Below are 23939 nucleotides of genomic sequence, written 5' to 3' on the forward strand. Positions count from 1 at the left end.
CTAGCGACTCCCTGGACACCAGTGAAGACAGGAGGAGCTGGAGGCCAAGTGACTTGCCCGAGGTCAGGACTGGATTCAGCGGCCACGTGGCACCTAACACCTACCAATCACTACAGTTCCCGGGGATTTGGTGGCCTTTTCTAGCTCCACTTCCCGGTACCACCTACATGTGGTGCATAGGTCTTCATGCAGGCCAAATATGCATACACATAAAATAAAAGCAAATCTCAAAAATATTGAAAACACTAATAACGCAGTCAGTGCCCCACCCAGTGAACACCAAGTATGTACCAGGCCCCTTGCTGAGGACTCTGTGTGGGGTGTGGCTCACTGTCTTCACCGTGACTTTACTATAGTGTTGCTGTTTTTATACATGTTCAGAGACTAAAGCAATCTAATGATAACTGCTATAGGCCACACACACGCTGAGTGCTGTCCTAGCACTTAAACCTAAGGCTGTTTAAATCCACAGCCCTGTGTTTTCTGAACAAAGAAAACAGCAATTCCCATCAGGGGTCACACGGGAGCTGAGCACAGGCTCTCAAGCCTCCATATAAGCCTCACCCATTTGAAGGTCACTCTGCCAAGCCGGAAGGGTTTTAAGACAAAGGTGTCACCTGAAAGGGTCCAGATGAGACATTTGCATGTCCAGGCCCAGCCCTCCACCAGCTGTCAGCCAGGAGCTGTAGCTGCAGGCATGTTTTTATTACAAATGAGATAGTACAATCTTTGAAAGTCATATGAGAATGTTTGTGTATTGCAGATAAGATAGTAACTCATAAATGAGGGGCATAGATGGCAGACATCTTTGTGAACCCTAAAATGCCATATAAGTTTTTCTGGTTATCAGTGTTGACATTATTCAACTGATGGTGTGTACAGGGAAGTCACCATAGTCTGAATTACAGGGACACTCCCTGGAAAGTCTAATGGCAACTGAGGACATACTTTGAGACAAATTATATGTCCCTACTGGACCAGAGAGCCAGGAAAGTTCTAGCGGGTGCTTGTGGAGGTACTTCAGGAAAAGTTCAGTGTGCCGGGATCCGCCTACCCAAGTGTCTTCAGCACTGGCCACCCTGTCCAGTGCGGACACCAGGCCTCATGTTCAGCCTTGAGCTTCCCTAGATGTTCAGAGCACAGTAGGGAGATAATTAGCAACCTGACAACAAGCCCAGGACAGGTAAGAGGCCAGAAATCTAGCCACCAACATCTGGAAAAGAAAGGGCTCACTCCTGAGGTGAGCTCCACAGCCATGTTCATACCCTTTCTAAATAGAATCACTCCAAGGAATATCTAAATCTGGAACTGGAGAGATTGCTCAGCGGGTAAAGTGCCTGCTGTGTGAATATGGGGTTCTGAGTTCTCATCCCCAGTGGTGCACACTTGTAACCCCGGTGCTGGGGTGCAGAGACAGGAGGATCCCTGGGGTTTGTGAGCCAGCCAGTCTACCCAAATCTGTGAGCCCCCGGCTCAGTGAGAAACCTTGTGTTGCAAAAACAAAAAGTCTGAGAAGCAATTAAGGAAGATGCCTGATATCATCCTCTGACCTTCTTGCACATCCACATGCCGCACCCCCACCCCCACAAGACAGACTGCAAACAGGACAGAACACCTAAATCCATCCCTTTCCTAGGTGGGCTTTGAGCCCCTCCTCTTCCTCCAAAGATTGTCCTGACATTTCAGCCACTACCTGCCATTCCCCCATGCCCTTGGTGTCCTGTAGAACTGCTGTGTCCATCCCTTCCTCCACTGAAGCTCCTCCACTGTGTTTTTGCTAGCTGGAGCTGTCATCACTGGTGTGCCCTTCCCTCCCCCAATTCCTAACCTTCGATGACCTCTCTAGGAGACGGCCATGTACAGACTTGGGGCATCTCTCATCGGCTGGGTGATCGCCCTCCTTGTTCCAAAGAGGGGGAACGGGGCCTATTTCGTTATTGGAGATGCACACCTTGTTTTTAATTAACTTTTCATTTTGCTGTGCCCGCCATCTCTTCATCTAGAACATGCATCTTTTGAGAATCAGGCTGGTCTCTGGCAATCTCAGTCTCCACTTCTGAACATCTGTCTGACTTCTCTTGGCGGTAATCAGGGACAGTGTCTGGCTGGATCCCGAGAGAAGGGCTACTACTGTCCCAACCCAGTTCTGCCCCCTCTGATGCTGGCTGCTTGCATGCTGCCCTGTCCTTTTCTTTTACTTCAGCGACTCTAAGCCGCTGCAGTGACTGGGAATTGACAGATTTTGGGGAAAATTAATTCAATAAATGAAAGGGTGATCGAATCTGAGGCAAGAGTACAGAGGACGGGCGAGGCCCTGGGGTAGCCTGTTGGCTGCTTCTGCATAGCTGTGCCCAGCATACCTGGCTGGCATAGACGGTGTAGGGGAGGGAGGCCTTATTTTGGCTTTCTCTTTCAGAGAATTTGGTCCACAGCTGCTTGGCCTCATACTCTGCAGAGCACATCATGGCAGCAGAAGCATGAAGGACCTCATGGTGGAAAACAAGCAGGGGGTGGAGCAGAGGAGGTCAGGGTCAAGATATCACCAAGGACACACCCAAGTGACTTGCCCTCTGTAGACACCACCTCCTAAAGTTTTAAGAATTTCAAAATACTGCCACCAACTGGGGACCTGGGCTTTAACACCCGAGTATATGAGGGGCATTCCATAGTCAAACCATAACAGGTACTTATTAGCTTCCAGAAGGTTTCAGCTTCAAATAGCAGCAAGGTCAGCTACAGACAGCCTGTGGAATAATAGAGCATGCACTGGCCTGGTGTGGGAGGGCCTTCTGTGTATGTGTTGCTTTTATTGGTTAATGAATAAAGAAACTGTCTTGTTCTGTGATAGGGCAAAAGAACAGAGCTAGGCCAGGAAAACTAAAGTGAATGCTGGGAGAAAGGAGGAAGGGTCAGAGAGAGAAGTCATGGAGCTGCCAGAGACAGACACTGGGAACTTTAGCCAGTAAGCCACAGCCACATGGCAATACACAGGTTAATAGAAATGGATTAAATTAATATGTAAGAGTTAGCCAATAAGAAGCTAGAACTAATGGGTCAAGTGGTGATTTAACTAATACAGATTCTGTGTGATTATTTTGGGTCTAAGCTAGACAGGAGGCCAGAAAAAAAAAAAAAAACAACAAGTGGCCTTTCTGCAGCACTGACTTAGAAGAGAGGGACCCGAGAATCCCTTTCATACACTAATACTTGTTTCTTATGTAGCCTTGAGAAAGTCTTGTAAGTCTCGAAGGACATACCTTTGTGAAATTGCTTTGTAAGCCTGGGAACAGCATCACAGTCTGGCCTCTGCCTACTAGGCTGAAATGTGCTTTTTATTCACTTGTGTTCGAGAGGCCAGTCTTTTTATTTACAAAGTTGTTTTCCTCCCTTTATTGTAAATATAGTAATAGATTGTAATACAAAAATAGAAACCTTCCTAGTACAGTTCCTCATGTTGTGGTGACCCCCTCAACTATAAAATTATTTTCTTTGCTATTTCATAACTGTAATTTTGCTACTATTATGAACTGCAATGCAAATATCTGATATGCAGGATAGCTGATATGCAACTCCCAAAAGGGTCATGACCCCCAGGTTGAGAATCACTGACATAGAAGAAAATCAGAACAATCCCTTTAAGATTTTCAGATAGACAGAACACCATTGTTGTGAAATGTCTCCACGGGCTCATAGTTGAAGGCTTGGCCCCCAGCTGTTGGCATTGTTTTAGAAAGAGGTGGTATAGGTCACTGAGGCCTGTATTGGGGTTGTGTTGGCTCTGCAGGGACCCTCTATCTCATTCCCTCAGCCCACCTTGTCCTGCCTGTCTTCAATACAGCCTCACCAGAGCCCAGAAACAACAAATTTGGCTTACCACAGATCGAAAGTTTTGAAACCAAACAAATCTTTCCTTCCTCGGGGACAAAATATCCGAGCAACACAGCTATTAACATCTCATGTCTGGCCCTTGCCATGGTTTTCCAAAGAAGTGTTTCGGGTGTCTGCAGCTGGGACCAGGGCAGGGCAGCATTTGTTCTTCCCTCCTCCCATTCCCCTGGCTTTTGCTGAGGGTTGTTAGTGGGTAACCAGTATAAGGGGAAGCCTCTCCACTGAGGTTGCTGCCAGAATCCTGATAGCAAGGCCAGTGAGTTATGGACTCCGTGAGCACCAGTAGGCGTCTTAGAGGAGGGAACGTGCATCGCTTTTCACTTTTTGAATGTGCTTATCGGGTGTGTATATTTATTGCTTGTCATTCCCCGTGGTGTGCGCTTGCTAACGTCACCTGCTGCTGACTCCTGGCACATAGGAAAGTGCCTGCTCGTAGTAAATGATCCCAGAGTGAACGGATGAGGACGGTGGCCTCATACAGAGCTGGAAGCAACCGATGAGTATTGACCTCACTGGGACTGAGTGCCCGAGCTCCGGAAAGGCCAGATTCTTCAGTACTACCTGGATCTAGCTGAAGTTTGAGCTTCGGCCTCTCAGTCCATACTGCTCAGAACAATGGCCAGCATATTCTGCAACACTCTTTTCTGGCTCACTCTGAACACTCAAACTCACTGCAGACAGAGGGCCCATGTCTTCCCTGTTCCAAAGCCTGTTCTCTTTGGCACTGTTTTAGTCTATTTTCTGTTATTTACTGTAACAAAATACCCTTGGCTGGGTACTCTGCGAAGAAAAGATGCAGATGTCCTGTTACCTGCAGCTGGATCGTATCACAGTGATGGCATGGTGGAGGGATCGCCCATGAGAGTAAGGGACCTCACAGCAAGGCAGAAAGCAGGAAGCAGTTCAGGGGTCGGGCTCTGGCCTCTGTAGCGATTTGCTTTTGTGAGCGCTAACACCAGTCAAGGGTCTTGCCCGCAGTCAGCACCCATTAGGAGCTTAACGTTTTCCTGCCTCAATACTGGCAAACTTCGGACCAAGTTTCCAAAGTATGAACACCCTTGGGGATCGATCGCAACTAAACCACGGGGAATCCCTTTTAGCAGGTCACCATTATGAGCTTTTTGTAAACCCTGTGTCAGTCAGGGCTTTTTGTAAACCCTGTGCATACCTGTGTCAGTCAGGGCCAAGAGTCTGGCTGCTGTCTGCATCTCTGACTTTGAGGTGAGCTTTGGTGCTGTGGGGAACATCAGCAGACTGAAGGCAGTAATTTCAGGAAGGCTTACTAGAGCTGGGTCCAGCATGCCATCAACCCACCAGGCCAGGTTAGGGCTGCTAAGCCTTCAGCTTCCCACTTCCTCGCCTCAGCTTGGAAGAAGGGCACTAGGCCCATTCCCTGTGGGATTTTGCATCCTGCTAGGAGGACCATTTTCTATCACCCTTTCCCTAGTTGTTATAAAGCCCCTCCCACTGTGTCGCTAATGACAAACAAGGTGTGTGTCAGTTCTTCTTCAGGGTTTAAGGGGGGGGGGGAGATTCAAGTACCCAGTAGAAAAGCCTCCTGCTCGTGTAAAGAGTCGCCAGTCACCAGAGCTGAGAGCTCCAGGTGAGCAAGGGACAAAAGGCCCACAGGCTTCATCTGTCCTTAGACTCTCAGCTCCAGGCCATGTGCACGCCAGTGCCATTGCTGTTTAGTAGTCACATGGGGGAGCAGTTCTAAGAGGCCCGCAGATGCTACACTCTGTGGATGCCCAAGCCCATGACAGAACACGCGGTGATACTTCTGTGTAACCTCCACGCTGTCTCCCAAATGCTTCAGCGCATGCCTAGAAGACTGATAATGCAGGTGAACGCGGCACAAATGGTCATTAGGCTGTATTGTTTGAAGAATAATAACAAAGCCACCTCTCCATGCTCAGCACAGACGCCATTATTTAATATTGTTTCTCACTGGCCGGTTGAATCTGCTGAGGGGCAGCTTGGTGATCTGGAGGGCTGATTCAATTCCTCACGAATCAGTAGTGAGAGCTCAGGCTTGGAACACTGAACGCATCAGGCTGGGTTGATGCTGGGATGAACTAAGACCTTTGAAGCTACTGGAATGGAGAGAGATACTTTGCATATGGGAGGATGAACTGTTTTCATGTGGAAAGATGTGAAGGACCAGGGAATGAATGCTATGGCCTAAATTACCACTGTGTCTTCTAAAATTCCTGAGATAAACTGACCCCTTATGTAGATCACAATTAAAAAAAAAAAAAAAAAAAACGGGACCTTTGAGAGACATCAAGCTCAGAAGGGCAACCCTCAGAGAAAATCCCTAGCCCCCTCTACTGTGTTTAAACTTTAGCCTGAAAGCGGTGGTGGGGTCTTTGTGTTAGATACATCTCCCAGACAATGATGTCATAATTCATATAAGGCAGAGTTGTGGTTTAATAAAGATATTTTAATATGGGCTTAGGCATGTGGGTTAAGAGCAAAAGAGGTGCTTAGAAGACATTAAGACTGGATTGATTCATTATAAAGGAAAGAGGTTTCTTCACCCACAATTCTGGATTTCTAAGGAGACTTTACCAACATCAGCTTCTGGACAGGGCCTCATAGTAGATAGCACCATATGGCAGGGGCACATGGGTGCGAGGAGGTGGGCACAGACTGAAGAGGGAGCTGGAGACCATGCACGGTGCAGCTCACTCTTTCCCAGTGGCTACTCTGAGGAAATGGACCCATCCCTACTAGAGCCAACTCACTCCAAGGGATGAGCACCAACCTCTTTGCCAGGCCTGCCCCTACAAATTCCATCACTTTTCAGTAGAATTTCAGCATGTGAACCTTTGGGGAAGAAACCACATCCAAACTGTATGCATGCTCTTGAGTTCAGTTTTACATCTGGGCATAAAATTAGCAATTGCAGGGCTGGAGAGATGCTAATTGGTTAAAAGCACTTGCTGTCCTTTCTGAGAACCAGAGCAAGCTCAGTTCCCAACATCCACATCTGGCAGCTCATGACTCCCTGTAATTCCACCTGCAGGGTTTCAGGTGCCTTTTTCTGGCCTAAGTAGGCACCTGCTCTCTCTCTCGCTCTCGCTCTCTCTCTCTCTCTCTCTCTCTCTCTCTCTCTGCGCCTCTCTCTCTTTCTCTCTCACACACACACATACACACACACACACACACAAAATAAAGTTTTAAAAAAGTAGTAATTACCTACTCTGCTATGCTGATTATATACCAAGTATTGTATCAATACACATAATTCTTTGCAGCAGCTCTGCTAAGTTTCATAGCCCCATTTTACAGAGAGAGAGAAACTGAGATGTTAAAGAGGACCTAAGTTGGAATCCGTAGTCTGCCACTAAAATGACTACTTAAGCTCCCAGAAGCAGGATTTTGAGATGCCGCTCTGAACCTGGTGCTGACAGGGCAAACCAAATTAAATGGAAGCTCCTCTAATGGTGTTATTTGCCCATTTTGATGATCTCCATGACAACCAGTTTTTCTTAAGCATTTGTTAATACCTTCTGATTCAAAAGTTGGATAAATGAGAGCTGCCTGACAAGGTAGTTAATCATTGTGTCGTAGATGGTGGGGAAAGAACCGGCCCCGTGCAAGCTGCCCTAGGACGTCCAGATGTGAGTCATGGCACATACCCACTGTCTCCTACCTCACCCATAAATAAACAGATAAATGTAACAAAAACCAGGCAAATGACCCAAGCCAGAGTTAAATTTCATGGTGAATTATTGAGGAACAATAATAATTGTTCATTTTGGGGTAGCACCTTGAGAGGTTTCATCATACACACACGTGGTTCTCCTCACATCCTCTGTCCCTTTATTTGTGACTCATTCCCTTGCCATAGTGTAAACTCGCCAAGGAAACAGCAACTCTTAAATTCCTCTATCCATCTTCCATGGCACCTCCTGCCTACCTTAATGATGTCTGCATCGGAAGAGAAGCATAAAGACTTCCTCGAGAAACAATTGTGGTATCATGATACAAAAGAAAACCTTTGAGAACTCAGACCTAGGATTTGAAAGCATAGGGCTGAAAGAAGATTACTGAAGATTGGAAGCTTAGAAAGGAAGATCTGGAGTTAGGAGAATTTAGGAGCGTGGGTTCTGTAGAAAATATGCAAAATGCACCTAAGTGCTGAGGCAGGAGAGTGGCCCTGGCATGGGGTTGCAGAAGCCTAGCCCAAGAGGAATTTTTACATGTGGGTGTTTTTGAGAGGGAATATGCCAGTAAGAGGGTAGGGGGCAGGCTGCAAAGGGGAAGAAGCCAAAGCAAGAACTGGGTCAAGGATCCAGGCTCTGGTCCTGCCAAGTGCTTGGGAGTACAGCCCACAACTCAACCTTTGCCCTCTCTGAGACAAGGGTACTAACCCTTCACCCTCACACACAGCTCGGTTACTGGTTGAAAGCTATTAAGAAGCATTGAGGAAAGTTATGGGCATTTTTGGCCTCACCTCTGTGGACCAGTAGCCTGAGTCGGCTCTATAAGAAGCACAGGTGCAGGCAATGAGAAGCGAGAGCACCCGGGAGCCCGGCAATGGTGTACAAATGTTTCAGAGTGTCTGAGTGCCATCAATCACGGCGCATCCGTTCCTATTGCCAGAGTCAGCTCCACCACACTGATGTAAATCGCTGCAAAACCATGGCTGTATGCAGGGTGCTCATCTATGAAGCAGAGACCGTGTGCCTTTTCTTGTTTACATCTCAGCATGTTGGCAAAAATCAAAAGACAGGGCATGTAGAATCCTGTTGACAAGATGTTATGCAAAGCCAGGAGCTGAGAGCGCCTTTCCCTCACCGACCTGAAGTCTGTATTAGCACTCTCTGAGCTCCTTGTCTCCCAGGCATCCGAGCTGACAGCCTTTGAACAGATCTTGTTCACATTAGGAAGAAAGCGGCCACTCTTCTCATGTTGATAAATTTTGCAGCAGTTTTTCTCATATATACCAGCCGCCTTGACACATCTAATTAAGCAGCAGTTAGCTTACCGGGACTGCGCTTGGCTTTGATGTGCTCATCAGCGCTGGGGAGGAAGTATGGGGAAGCTAATCATAATAGGACTTAGCTCTTATAAAATGCCTTTTATCTTCAAAGTGGTTTACAACCACTAATTATTAGAGGAATTAGGATGAATAGCAACCATCTTGGTGAGACCTGAAGCCATTAGCCAGGGCTTTTAATGTATCTTCTAATAGATCAGGACAGTGTGGTTGGGGGGGGGCGGGGGGTGTTTAATAACAGCTGTCCGAACCTGGAAGACTTATTTCACAGAGGTAATGCAGTTGTTCCCTGTCTCCCTGGAGGCTAGAACATGGAAATTGGACCTAATTTGAGGAGAAAGGATGCTCACTGGAGGATTGCATAAGCTACAGCAGGTTGCCAGAGGGAAGATAGATAGTCTTTATCTATGGTGTCTGCACACACCTGACCCTTTTGGAGGCTTGTCCCCTTCCTTGTGGGCTGGTGTGCTGGTGTGGTGAGGGCACTTCACTATGTTCCATCCAGCTAACAGTCCATGTTAGATGAATGAACCTTGTTTTTTTTTTTTTTTTTTCTTCATGTGCTTGCTCACTTTCCCCCTTCCTCTTACTCCCGAGAGAGAGGGGAAGAAATGAAAGCTCATGAAGATATATGTGACTGCATGAGAAACTGAAACATGAGAATCATTCCTCCCAGAGTCTTGGGCATGTGAACACGTGCTCCCAGGTGGTGGCGTTGTTTGGGAGGTTTAGGAAGAGCAGCCTTGCAGGAGGAAGTACGTCACTTAGAGATCAAGAAGCCTTCACTATTTCCTCTCTCTCTCTCTCTCCCTCCCTCCCTCTCTCTTTCTCTCTCTCTCTCTCGTGCTTGTGGTTCAAAATCTGAGCTCTCAGCCTCTCACTCCAGCTGCCACCCCTGCGTCTTGCTACCTTGTCTTCCCACCATGATGGGTTCCTATCCCTCTGAAACCGTAAGTAAAACTAAACTCTCCGTTCTGTAAGTTGCCTTGGTCATGGCATTTTATCCCAGGAACAGAAAAAAGTTACTAATTGATATGATATGATATCAATTGGCTTGCTGAAATATACCAAGGTGAAGGAAGCCAGCTGGATTTCAACAACAACAATAGCTGTAATAGTGGTAATGATAATACCCCAATAACAATAGTGCCAATGATAAAAGGTAGTTTGCCCAAGGACAGCTGAGGAAGATGCTATTTTATTATGGGAAAGATATCAGCTTGTCAAATCCCCCAAACAAATGCTACCCCGCATGTAGCAAATCTCTTCTCTCTTGATGATAATGTTTATTCCCAGCTCTGCCTTACCTGTCTCCTGCATTTTACAGATGGGAAAAGGAATCCTGAAGATGTCACCTAACTCTTTTAGTGTTACACAGCTAGGCAGTGACGGAGGCAGGATTTGAACCTGGGCAACTTGGCTTTTCCCATTCTGCTGTGCCACCTCCCAGACGCTCAAGTGTGAGGGTCCTTTCACCCTTTGTTCTCTCCTCAGCAAAAAAGCAGGGTGGCTGTATGCTCAGTCTGTTGGTTGGCAAGAATTGTCTACTTTCAGCACCGCTGACTCTGAGCGAGTCATTGTGAACTTAGGGTCCCACTACACAGGAGTTCTCTTACCACTGAAACCTGGATAGTTGAAGAGATTTGAATGGCTCCCAGGGACACTTTGGGGCTTTGATCTCCTAACTGCCTGCTGCAGAAGGGATTCAAGGGGAATCTGTGTGACTTAGTGGCCGCCTTCAAGTTGGCAGCAGGTAAAGTGGGGAGAGAAGTAGCAGCTGAAGTCCAGATTAAGGGAGAAATTCCCTTTAAACCCTCAGGAGGGATCTAGGTTTGATCTACAAACTTTCTGATTGCACACTCAAGCTGCCGGAATTACTCTGGATAACAGGGAAGTCTTCCTAGGAATATTTGAAGACTGGATAATTTGCATCTGTATGTAAAGTCTTTTATGGAATTATCCCAGAGGAAAAGAGTGGTTTAGAAACTCAGTCACAGGCAGGAACAAAGAGTGTTCAGTTGAGAGATATATCTCAGTGATAGGGTGTGCTTAGCATGGCATGGTCCTGGGTTTGGTCAGGAGAAAAGAGAGAAGGAGGGATGGATGGAGGGAGGGAAGGAGGAGGGTGGAACTCAGTTTGGCTTTTTTTGTGGCTGTAACGTCTTTTGAGCTAGTGAAAATCTTTTAAGTAAAAAATGAAAATATATTACTATTGTGTATGCACGTGTGTTTACAAGTGCCAGCATATGAGTGTAAAGGTCAGAGGGCAGGTTAATGGAGTCATTTCTCCCCTTCTACTTTTACCTGGGTCCTGGGGATTGAACTGGGCTCACCAGACTTGCATGGCAAGTGCATTTACCCACTGAGCCATCTTACCAGCCTCTCTAACAGCAAATCTTGAAGACAGGAATCCTGTCTATCCCCAAGGTTAAGGCTTCCTTGGATATTCTCAGGTGGGAGATAGCTGAGCCCAGGACAGGGGTTCCACTTTACTTGGAGATGGAAGCAGTTTTGCTTCCACTATTTTGTCCCCCACTGCCCTTGGAAAACCCACACAAGCTGTGCAAAGATTTCAAGTCAATCCAGGGGGGTCAGGAGCTCTGCCCTTCTTCTATGTGCTTAGGTAGCAATCTCAACCTTGGGTTCGAATATTAAATATCTTGCATGTCAGAGATTCATTACAATTCACAACAGTAGCAGAACTGCAGTTAGGAAGTAGCAACAAATTAATTTCATGACTAGGAGTCACCCCAACATGAGGAACTTATAATGACACAGAATTAGATAGATTGAGAACCACTGGTGTAGGATTTGCTTAGCTCCCTGCGCAGTCTGGAAGTTTCCACATGGAAATTGTTTAATTTTAGCCATTTTTCTCCTTGACAGAATTGCATATCCAAGGAAAAATCAGGGTTCTGGGTTAAATACAATATACCGGTGGCTAGTGGTCCAGAGAATCAGCTACTCTACCTGAGGACCCAGGTTCCATTCCCAGCACCCACATGCCAGCTCACAATCATTTGTAACTTCAGGACTAGGGGAATCTAATGCCCTCTTCTGGCCTCTATGAGCACTGCACACATGTGATGTACAGAACACACACGCAGACAAAACAGCCTTAAACATAAAATTATATATTCATATACATATGCAATAGACTAGGCTATGATGTTTAGGCCTGGGTAGACAGAAAGTGGTAGTGGTCCAACACAGCAACAACTGATTATCTTCCTCCTCCTTCTCAATACACTCATTGGGTTATTGACATACAGTAAGCTGCATGACTTTGAAGTCTGTAGCCTGATAAATTTTGACATAGATTTGTGTGCATATACACACATATGTACATGCATACATGTGTATGGTGTGTGTATGCATGAATGCAGCCAGTCTTCCCTTTGTGGAGGCTCTACATCCAGCTAACCATGGGTGTGCACTGAACAGATGTAAGCTGTTTTCTCTAGACTATATGTGCACAGCGCTTACACTGCAGCAGACATTACACACTTTCTCTAGATGGCATGTGGTAGGAGACAGGTGCAGTGATGCATATCTGTGACCCCAGTGCATGGTAGATGGAGGCATGAGGATCACAAATAGGAGGTCAGCTTGGGTTACACCGTGAGGGCCTGTTTCTAAATAAACAAATTAAATATACGGCGGGCTATGCATAAGTTCTGTGTAAATACAATCCATTTTGTGTAAAGAGCTAGAACACTTGCAGATTTTTGAGCAGAGTGAGGAATCTGAAGCAATCCATCAGGGATACTGAGAGGCTCGTATGGATCAATGAATAAGCTAGAAGATCTGTGAATCTACCGTGGCTTCACATGCCACTCAGGAAATGACGACAGGGATCATACCCATCCGTATCCCAGCTCGCCTCGTTCTCATCCCTCCTTACTCCGTATCGCCTTTCTGTCATGGTTTTTTCCATTTTCCATAGTAAACTTGGACAACTGTAAACGAACTTATGTAAACAGGACCACGTGGCACGTATCAGTCCTTGGCTTCTTGTGTTTGTGTGATCAGTTTGAAATGTATCCATTTTGTTACTCACTCCCTGTTTGTGCAGGGTAGCTACTGTTGTGTTCACATACACACTACAGTTTGTGTGTCCATTCATCTCCTTCCGTGTTGTGTGGCTATTTAAATTTGGAGCATAGAGGGCACCCTCTAGCCCGTCTCCTCTCAGTCTCCATGTATTCCTTCCCTTCTCTCATTTGACAGACTGGATGATCTATCAGCCATCCCTGCAAACCACACTGGTCCTGAGCCCGGTAATTAAGAGCTGGTTGCTAAGAGATGCCAGCACACGCCAATGACCAGATCGGGACCCAGTTTCTCTCCCTTCCTGCTCTTCCTCTGTCTTGTTCTACCCTCGTCACACCTTTCTTTTCCCCATCTCTGCTGCTCAGGTTCTGAAAATCCACAAGGAAATCCACAGGTCTGATGGCCACCCCCGAGGGGAGGGCAGACTCCAGCTCCCAGATGTCAGGCCATGGGTGGCAGGAACGTGGAGCCTGCCTGGAGCAGATGGACCGCCCAGAGAGGTTGGAGGTGGAGGAGCAGATGCCAGTCCAGAGTGTCATGCGGAGGAAGGCACAGGAATTCTTCCAGACATGTGACGCCGAGGGCAAGGGCTTCATCGCCAGGACGGACATGCAGGTGAGAGGGGTCTCCACCTCGAGCTTCACATGAGATCCCTGCCAGAGTTCTTTCCAGAAAAGGTCTTAGCTCTGGAACGGCCACCAGTGTGTACTGTGCGGGGAAACCTGGTCTCTGTTCAGTCAACGGCCCTTACCTGCTGTTGGGCTGTTTTCCTTCCCTGACTCCACCCCGAGGCTATTGGACCTGGGGGTAGTCACATGATGCATTTACTATACCACAGGAGTCCCAGGATGTGGCTCAGCTGGTAGAGTACTTGTCTAGCTGCCATTGATGAAGCCCAAGTTTAATCTCTAGCACCACAAAAACCTACATAGATGGGTGTGGTGGCACACTCCTGTACACCCAGCTACTTAGGAGGTGGAGGCAGAACTGTTGGTTCAAAGCCAGTGGGTGACTCTGTGAGATCTTTTCTCAAAAATAAAATTAAAAATGTATGGGATGTAGTTAAGTATTAGAGCACTTACCTAGTACCTCAAAGGCCATGGGTTCAAGGCCCAGTACTGAAAATAAAATGGTCATTTTTGAAATGATCTTTAAGTTTTATATAATTCCTTTTGTGTCACCATGACTTCCTTCCCCCCCCCCCAGTCACTTAAAAAAATGTAAAAGCCATTCTTACTTCACTGACCATACAAAACTAGGCAATTGCAGGTTTAGCACCAGGAGTATCGTGCATAGGATGCTCCTACCTTGTTCTCTGTCCCCTTGTCCCTTCAACAGCTCCTGAGAATGAAATGGCCCACTACAGGCCGGTATGGTACCAACCATCCTACTCTATTAAAGTCAATCACGTCGCGGTTTGTCATGGGGCAGAGGCTGATACAGCCTCAGCTCTCCCGATGGTGCTCAGAATAGCTGAGCTATGCGTGCCACAGGCAGGAAATAGCTCTGCTCAGACTGCTGGGGCCACCCAAAGGAAGAGGGTGCGTGCACTTCTGGCCTTAAAGATGGCTCTCCTCCAGCTTTCTCTCCAATGCGAGTGCCACTTGAACAGAGGTAAAACTGTGTAGCCACGTGCTTGAGGAAGGTGGCTGAGCCTGAGTCTGAAGGCCCCTCCCTGGTTCACACCATCTGCAAATTTAATATGGCACCTGTGCGTTCACGTGCGCACAGACAGGTTCAAAGGGTGAAAGGCCACTTGAGGGTCTGCTGACCTTGGATGTCCTTCCTGATCCTTTCCAGCTAAAGTATGATGGAAGCTATCAATTTTCTGCCAGGCCCAGGAACCAGAAGCTCACTAGGTAGGGAGGAAATCGAATCCCAAAGAAAGTGTTGGGATCCAGCTGTGATGGGAGTTGGGGAAGTTTCAGCCTACCTCCAGGGGGAATGTCTTTCATTTCCAAAGGAGCCAGTAAGCTTCCTACTTACAAATCCAACACTCTCCCACCCTGAATTCTTCCCTGTGGTTGCTCCACAGCTGGTTTATGGACTGCCGATGTCTGCTGTGCTGTTGAGTTTCTAGAGTCCTTGCATCCACTTTCCCTCTCCTTCCTTTCTTGAAAAACCCCATTCATATTTAATTCAGTTCTTCGAAATGGCTTTCCTGTTAGCCTCTCTTCCCATTTGGTAATGTGTACCAAACGCCACCGTTAATGCACAGACCCGCCAAATGATGCTTTATGGCTCAGCAGCTAAAAGACTGTGAGCCAAGCACCCCCTCCAGGTGTGTCGTGGGCTGTCACACCTGCCGACTCCAGCTGTCCATATGTGCGTCCACTTTCCCTCCTCCAAAGCCCTGTGTATGCCGGCTAAGGCTGTCAGTCACTGGCACAGGAGGTGTTTGTGCAGCTGGCCCTTGGGTTCCTGAGGAGAAGGGCCAGCTGAGAGGTAACAAGTCCCTTGGGACTCCTCACTTGGAGATGGGTCGTTAGGTAGAGGAGGACGCTTGCTTTGGCCTGGGGCCATTTCACACCAGACAGACAGATGCCAGAGGGAAGTGTCAACAGCTCAGCTGCCTCATTCCCCAGGCTGTCAGTGGATGCAGGCTCTGAACCTCCAAGGACCTCCCCACTGACCTACCTCCACCAGCTGGATCCACAGCCTCCTAGAATACCATCGGCTGAGGGACTAAGCATTCAATTCCACGAACTTGTGGGGGACATTTCACATTCAAATCAGAGTGGGACACCGTGTGTGTGTGGGGGGGGGTCACTTGAAGTTAGGAGGGGGCTTATCCAGCATTTTCAGAGCCAAAGAACCAAATAAGTCCACAACTACTTAGAAGAGTAGCGCTGGGGTCCTGGGGCAGAAGGCCTCCATCAAGGAAGACCCACATAATGCGGGAGGTAGCATGACTCAGGATAGGGGGTACCTGTAAGGAATTTTCCTAATGCGAGCTCTCTGCCCACGCAAAAATCGCCATCAAGCCAAATCACAACAAGCCATGTTAAAAAAAAAAATCCAGGTTTAATGAGATTCCTGCGCTCTCACGTGGCCCAGAGGGGAAACCCGGAAGCTACTAACTCAACCCCAGGGGTGGGGGGCAGCCACAAGAAAACTTTCCTGGGAAGTAGTTTAAACACACTGAGGGAATGGTCAATGAGGGAGTGGTCAAGATTTTGGCAGGCTCTCCTTGACCCTTCTCCGGGGAGGGGTCAAAGCTTGGTGGGCACAGAGATTGGGGTCTCCAAAGATGGAGGCCAGAGACCGGGGCTACAGTACCCAGAGGAAAAGACCAGGATGCACACGATGCACACAGTGGCTCCATGGGGCCTCTCCCTCTCCCGGTACTTTCAATTTATTTATTTATTTATTCATTTATTTATTTATTTAGTTTTGTGCTGAGGGTCAAACCTAGGGCCTTGTACAGGCCTACATCCTCAGCCAGTTTCTTACTTTTGATTTTGAAACACGGTCTCGTCAAGTTATCTAGGCTGTCCTTGAACTTGGCATCCTCCTGTCTCAACCTCCGGAGTAGCTAGGATTACAGGCCTGTGCCGCTAGCCCCCCCCCCCCCCCCCCCCCGCTTGGATCGAGTGGTTTCCAGATGCCGGGTGTTGTGTCTCTGGCTTCCAATCTGTGGTCTCACTTTCCTTCAGAACACCACATCCTCTAGGAATCTACCTAGAGCTATCCAGTCCTGTACAGCATTGGTCCTTGGCAGTGCTCCGAGAGCCGGCTTCGAAGGCAGACCTGGATTTGATTTCTTGACTGTATGACCCTAGGGCTAGCAATCACCTTTAAACTTCATCTTTAAAATGGGAATACTGATATCTACCCCAAAGGGGTATCATGAGAATTAAATGTAAATAGATGCATAGGTTTCTTTATAAATCATATAGAAAATTGTCTGATGTATTGGTTGGCACCCAACAGAGGGTCTCTTCATTAATATGGAAGGGAGGACAATGTTTGAGACTTTTGCAGGCTTGAGCCATGCTCTGGGCCCCCATGGCTATCAGCATGCTGACTAGTGTGGTCTGGATTGCTTTCAGAGGCTACATCAGGAGCTACCCCTAAGTCTGGAAGAGCTGGAGCACGTGTTTGATGCCCTGGATGCTGACGGCAATGGCTTTCTAACCCCAGAGGAGTTCACCACTGGATTCAGTAAGTTCTGCTGACTGATGGGCACCCAGGGCTGGCAGCCTCCCTGTAGCTGTGTAACATATATTCCCGCTCCCTCCACCTCTTTTCGACTCTGCCTCTGGAGCTTTTCAGCTCTTTCTTTGGGGGTGCAGAGCCAGAGGTTGAGGGGAGTAGATTATGGGGTTCTTTGTAGATGCCCACCTTGGCTGTTCATACCATGGCAACCTCTGTGCCCATCTACGGTCATTGCCATGGTCCCCACATGGGAGCTCAGGCAGGTATGGCATCAGCAGGAAGCTGTGCCAGATTTTCTCCCCCATCTTTCCTACCTTGATAGACAAAATAAGCAGCAAACGTGTGTGACAACAGGATAGCTCAGCCCGAGTCCAGCTGAGAGATGGTGGCTCTCAGAAGTTTCTAGGTTTGAATAGCACAGTCATTCTCAAGGTCACCAGCAGGAAAGAGAACTAAGGTCTGGGAGCATGATAAAGAATTCAGATCCTGCCAGTTTCTCCATCTCTCTGCCTCCTGCAAAGGGCCATGTAATTTCCCTAAACAAATCAGGTGCTTTTCCTGATCTCCAGGAGCTCTTCGTTGACTTGAGAGGATGGGACACACTGCTGTCATGCCAGCCATCGTGACTATAGAGAGAGCTGCCTATATGTGTGTGGTGGTGCTGATGGTGGGGATGGCAAGGCAGACCTCTGGGGAGTGATGGGGAACGACCTTACTGCTTAATGTGGCAATAGGAAAAGACATGCTTTTCTTCTTTGGTGGTAGTACTTAGGATTGAACCCAGGACCTTGGTTATGCTGGGCAAATGTTCTACCCCTGAGCTACATCCTTCAGGGATACATGCTCTCCATCTGACTTTTGGAGATCAGCGGAGGAGCCAGCCTACTTCCCAGGCACTGTCTCCAGGCTCTGGCATCTCTGTCAGAATGCAAATGGAAGATCAGAGGGAACAATCTCTAGATGTGGTACCCTATGGATCTTTGCTATTGAGGGACTCCCTTCTGCTCTCCAGGGTAATCCTTGCATGGATTTTGGGGAAAGAGGAAGCCAAGTCCTCCCTGAGCTGGGGATATCAGATTCAAGTCCTTGCTCTCCACTCTCCCAGGTCATTTCTTCTTCAGTCAAAATACCCAAAGTGAGGAGGAAGCTGACAAGCAGAAGGAGAAGGTGTATCAGTCTAGGGGTGAGGATGTGGAAGGCATGGACCATGATGAGGAAGCACAGTTCCAGACGCTGATGGATAGACTTGGAGCCCAGAAGGTTTTGGAAGAGTAAGTCTATGCTGGGCCCTGTCCATTCCTGCTTACTGTGGCGGACCTCTCGACCGGCGAGAAAGAATAACCACCACATCAGGATTCCACTCAGATCACGCTTTACTGGAGTACCCTTGATTGATGGGGATCATGAAACAAGAGGGGCAGGAAAACAAGGGGCAGTAAGGGAAGGGCAGGGAGAGCATGAAGCGAAGGGGCAGGAAGCGAAGGGGCAGGGAGCTAAGGGGAGAGACAACATGAAGCGAAGGGGTGAAGGGCTCTTAGGCAGCTGCTTAAATAGGGAAATGGCACACGGGTCGCCCTGTGATTGGCTGCCACCAACAGCTGACACCAGACTGCATCGGGATAGGCTCAAGGATCCTCATCCACCGCGCATGCCAGAAGTGGGGGACGCGCAGCTCTCAAAGGCATAGCCAAATATCGAGTTGTTTGTTTCCAACAAGACAGGATGTCGGCGCCATCTTGTAATGGCGATCCTGTCCGGCTCACTACAGCTTACCTCTCTCCCACGCTCTCCACTGTCCTCACTTCCTGCTGTCTACTGCCATCACTGCAGGCCTTGGGTCTGCTCCCCTTGCAAAGGGTGCCCTGCATCATAGATGGCGCAGGTGTGTGTTCATGCAGGATGGGGATGCTTTAATGATTGGAGCGTCATGCCCTCAGGAAGAGAAGGGCCCAGGGGGGAAAGCGATCCAGCAAGGTCAGCGGAGAAGTGTCCTGCTCGTAATAGACCAGTCTAATGTCAGAGGTGAGGAAGGCTGGCAAAGGTGTGTTCCAGGCAGGAAGGATCCAGGAAGAGGCCCAGGAGAGAGTGTGATTGGTGGAGGAGGATGAGTAGGAAGGTGGGCTGTGAACAACCCAGGATGATGCTCAGGATACAGAAGGCGGGGACCTAGGCAGACATTTGGGGAGCTCATCAGTCAGACTCCCAACTCAGCTTCACATCTGACAAAAGGCCAGAGCCCAGGTACCACTGCCAGGGACTCCATAAGATCCTCCTGCTGCAAGAAGAGGAGAGAGAGGACACTGCCAAGAGCCAACCACCATCACGAAGGGCAGGGACTGTCAGCCACCTTCCTGAAGGACTTTCAAGACAGTGCTCACAAGATGTCACACTGAGGACCACGTCAAATGCCTGTGTAGAACTAAGATAAAATGATACATCTGAAAGACTGTTTCTAGATTGGCCTCTAACGGCCAACAGAGAAGACAGTGGCAGTCCCCATTCCCACTGCCATGGGTTCATCGGTAGCCCGAGGGGCCTGTTCAGGATGGCATAACCACAAACAAAGAGCACAGCAGCTTGGCATGGCTTCAGAGCTGTCTGTTGCTCAACAGAGAGCTTGTGAGTAGTTCTAGTAGAAGCAGAGGGGCGGACTGGTGGGCCTCCTTGGGCCACTCTAACCTACACTGCCTGGTTGTCCCACAAGAGGTAGCGCCCAGAAGTGGGCATCCAGACACACAGCTGTTCTTGGAGGTCTGGTTGAATGATTTTGCCCATTAGTGAGCTATGACTTTTTATCACAAGTTGAGAGTTTTAGCCTCTGTTCATTTCTTTCTTTTTTTCTGTGATGGTAATAGCATAAAGGAAGGAAGATTCAATTTTCCTGACAACTTCAGAGGAGGTCAGTTCAGCATGGCAGGGAAGACACAGATGAAGGACTGATGGATAGATAGGTGGATGGGTGACCGAATGGTCTCAATGAATAGGCAGACGTTTGAGTGGGCTAGAAGTAAGAAAGGATGGAAATGAAGGACAAAGTGGAGGAAGAAGAGAAGGAAGGGGGTGACAGGTGATGACCATTCCCTAACGGGAAGTGGATTCAGTCAGCAGTAATTGTTTCTGTTGGATACAGAGGGTCATAACTGTGCCCTGAGAACACTACTGTCATGGCCCGACCCAGCATCACTTCCGAGCAAGGCTTCTGAATACAGTGTTTACAATGGCCTGAAGGATTTTTCTCCTTTATCTTGGGAGTGTCTGGCCCTGTTCTCTGATCATATTGGCTTTAGGATTTAATGGGGGATGAGTCAGATTTGTGCTGCGTGTACTGCAATCACAGCTGTAGGTACTAGGTGCAGAGAGGGAGAGGGAGACCCGTACCTGCAGCTCTCCACATCCGCCGCTTGGTGACAAGGTCGCCATGGCCTGTCTCTCTGTTGCTCTTCTAGGTGAGTACTCACTGCAGATGCCTGATTGCGGGTGATTCTCGTGACCTGTGACTCCACACCTCTTCCCTGCACACCGCAGAGTCTGACTTCCCACTTGTCTGTCTGTGTCTCAGCCTCCTTCAGACTGGCTCTTCGCCATCCTTTCCCCTGCCAGTCTCTCCCAGTGCCACCAGACTCCAGTGGGATGCTGTGTATTCGCCTCCCTCCCTAACTGGGATAATTACATTCTACCACCCATAAGACAGCACATCTGCCTCTCAGCAGTGAGGACATCCTTCCCAGGGGCGAGGGCCCCTCTCCAGCTCCCTGTGCTGACTCTATCCAACTACCTCCAGTGTCCTCTCACTCTTGCGATGCTGGCCAGGACATTGCCGTGCATGCTCAGTGTGGTCAGTCCATCATGACCCTCACAGAGGAAGGAAGTGTCGCAGTGAGAGAGCAGCACAGGAGGAGTCAGGCTGCTGGGCATGAGCCTGGATCTGTCATTGCACCCATTGCACCATGGTCCGAGCATGCCCCTCCTGTCTTCCAGGTCATAGTGAGGCTGGAGGGAGGCGGTGTGCAGCAAACACTGTGCCATCAACTCACGCTGTTGCTATTTCTAAGGCCATGTGGATGTGTTTCCAGCTGTTCATTCCCCTGTCGGGAGTCCCCATACTTCCCAGAGACCCTCCCTTACCCACTCCCTGTTGCGGTGTCTCCTTCCCTCACAGTGAAAGTGATGTCAGGCAACTGTGGCTGCAGCTGAAGAAGGATGAACCTCACCTGCTGGCCAACTTCGAAGACTTACTCACCACGATCTTTGCTCAGCTCCAGGAAGCCCACGAGCAGAAGACTGAACTGGAGTATACCCTCCGAAAGTAGGTGCCCATCTCGGCCCAGGTGGGGTGTGCCCTTCTTCCTTTGGGCTCGTTATAGAGTGTTTATTTGTCACTGTCTCCCAAGGAGGGTCAAAGTGCTATTGCCAGAATGGTCTATCTGCTTTCCAGTCCCAGCTCACCCTCAGTAAGCACCTCTGTTTGTTGGAAGCCTCTCTAAATATTTTATGTGCATTATCCCATTTGCTAGGGACTATCCACTGTTATTATTTTTGCTGAAGCATGCATGAGCAGCCCACATGTGGCGATTCTGTTGAACTTGTCCATATTGGGTTTTATGGTCTGAGTTGGATGAGAATGACTGACCAGGTCTTCCTTGCCTGTAAGACAGATGTTGTAGCCGTCTCCATCTCACAGAGCTGGATGTGCCAATGGGATCACACTGTGAATGTCAAAGGAGTCATAGCTGTTGTTCGCTGTATCTCGGTCAGTTTGGGGATTCCTCTGGCTGAAAGAGAGAGTTTGAGCTTTGGCATAATCCTAGGTGAAGTGAAGCGTATTCCCAATGTGGCATTGCTAGGCCATACATTGACGTGATATCCGCGAGCTTTGAGTGTATACCAGAGAGGAAGAGGCTGGCAGCCAGGACATCTGAAGCAATTCTTGCAGGGCTTGGCAACTAGCTGGCTCTTGTCCTCTTTGAACCTCTGTTTGCACATCTGGAAAGCCAGGGGCACGGATTAGTTTCCTTCCTGACCCCAGCAGCACTGATGGCTTGGTTGAGTGGAGCCATAGTGAAGATGGGAGGCCCCTCTCATACAGGGAGGTGGTCATTTTGTTCTTTAAGGAGAGCAATTGCTTCCTGAATTGAGGGCAGCTGGCCTGCCTGGCCCCTGCTCTCAGAGAGGCCTTCTCTGTTGCTCCCACTCCTGAGAGGCAACTCCTGCTGTGCTGCAGAGCCTCTTAGCTGCATATCCAAGAGTGGCCGCAGGAAGTACTCAGGCCCTAATTTAGTAATTGCTTTTAACATTCTTGAGATGAAAGTCAAGGGCACTCTTGGCCATGTGTTCAAATCCATCTCATCCCCTGCTTAGCCGTCCTCTGTCTAATAGTCCTGCTGGCTGAGGCTGATTGTGGCCAATTCCCAGGTTTGGGGGTGGGGGCGATGGCAGGAGGGGCTCTGTGCTGTCTGCCAGTTTCACCCTGGGGGACTCTCTGGCTTCAGGACCAGAGAGCCTCAGGGAGTAGGGAGTAGAAGACCCATGCGGGACAGAGGAAGAGCTGAAGTTCTTGCCCAGGTCTGGACACTTTCAAGCTGTGTGACTAGGAGTTACTTGCTTTACCTCTCCGTGCATGGGCTATTTTGTTGACAACATGAATGAATGGGTTGAGAGTTTTTCAGACCTTTTGTGGTTGTGACCAGCCAGAAAGAAGAAATGCAATTTTCTTTGCAGTCTTTATTTTGTATGTACAACTGAAAGCCAAGTTTTTTAAGATAGCTCCTGCTTGTGTTTCATGAGACAGTGAGATTTTCTATTAGAGACTTATAAAAGTCTCATTTATTCTATTAAAAATTTTGGTCACATCTTGTCAGTGGGCCCGATGGTTTGTAAAGCACCTTGTGATTCGTAACCTTGGCAGCCTAGGAAAGAAACAAGAACCGGAAATAGGGTGTGTGTCTCTGAAAGGGACACAAGGTGAGGCTTCAGGCTCGGAGCCTATTAGGGGAGGATGTGTTCAGGGTTCAGAGAATGAGGTAGGCGCAGAGAAGAGAAGGGCTTCCTAAGGCAAGATGGAACCAGAGCCTCCTGGGAACCCTCCGTCCTTCTGAGCTGCCAGGGTCCAGCTCTGCCTGACTCCAGCTTGGGACAGGTGTGACATTTCAATTCCATCTGAAATGATCGCCTGTCACAGAGGCTGGAAGTGACAGAAGCAAGTCATGGCTGCTGTGTCTGGCGCCCCCCCCCCCCCGTTCTAATGCCGGACCGACTGACACTTATGTTACCAGTGGGTAGCATTTAATTATCATATCTTCTATGCCAGGCTCTGAGTTAGTCACCACCCCTAAGTAGCGAATGGTCACTCTGACCAGGCAGATTTGAAAAAAGCCTGCGCAGTGTTGACAAGGAAACCCTGACTGGAGCTTGGGGCAGTATGGGCAGAGGTGCAGGAGGTTCCTGCTTCTCTTCGCAGGGCTCACAGCTTGCTTCTTCCTCCTATGGGGCCCGGAGAAAATGGGGCTGACTCCTGGGGCAGTCTGGGTCTGGTCTCCCTCTAGTTGATTGAGGCACGCGTACCTGTTCTCAGCTCTATCCTCAGCTCTGCAGGCCGGACTGGAAACCTTGGGGTGCAGCTTTGGTACGGTGAATGCAAAGTGTCTTTTCTTCCTCACAACCAGTTTGTAGGAGGGAGAGGATGCTGCCCCTGGAAGAGGGGATGCTCAGGAAAGCATTGATATCAGAGACCAACCACAGAGTGTGCCAGGGTGTTGTCAGAAAGAATCAGGGCCTGCCTACCCTTGTTGCCATGGATATGGTTGAAATAGGAGGAGACCTATCTGGAAGCAAC

At 48.6% G+C, this 23939-nt stretch overlaps 1 protein-coding gene across 2 annotated transcripts in view; it reads left to right on the forward strand.

Annotated features, from left to right (window-relative positions):
- Cracr2a (calcium release activated channel regulator 2A) overlaps positions 1-23939 on the forward strand; it is a 107608-nt gene that overhangs the window by 27629 nt on the left and 56040 nt on the right. For both annotated transcript variants that reach the window (XM_041640017.1, XM_041640027.1), the window contains exons 3-6: positions 13315-13564; positions 17002-17113; positions 18213-18378; positions 21267-21413. In XM_041640017.1, coding sequence (XP_041495951.1) covers positions 13349-13564; positions 17002-17113; positions 18213-18378; positions 21267-21413 — 641 coding nt within the window. In that variant the 5' untranslated portion in view covers positions 13315-13348. The remainder of the gene's footprint in view (positions 1-13314; positions 13565-17001; positions 17114-18212; positions 18379-21266; positions 21414-23939) is intronic.

The sequence above is a fragment of the Microtus oregoni genome, unplaced genomic scaffold, assembly GCF_018167655.1.
Source record: "Microtus oregoni isolate MIOR12 unplaced genomic scaffold, Mior012 000002F_ref0000024, whole genome shotgun sequence".
NCBI lineage: Eukaryota > Metazoa > Chordata > Mammalia > Rodentia > Cricetidae > Microtus > Microtus oregoni.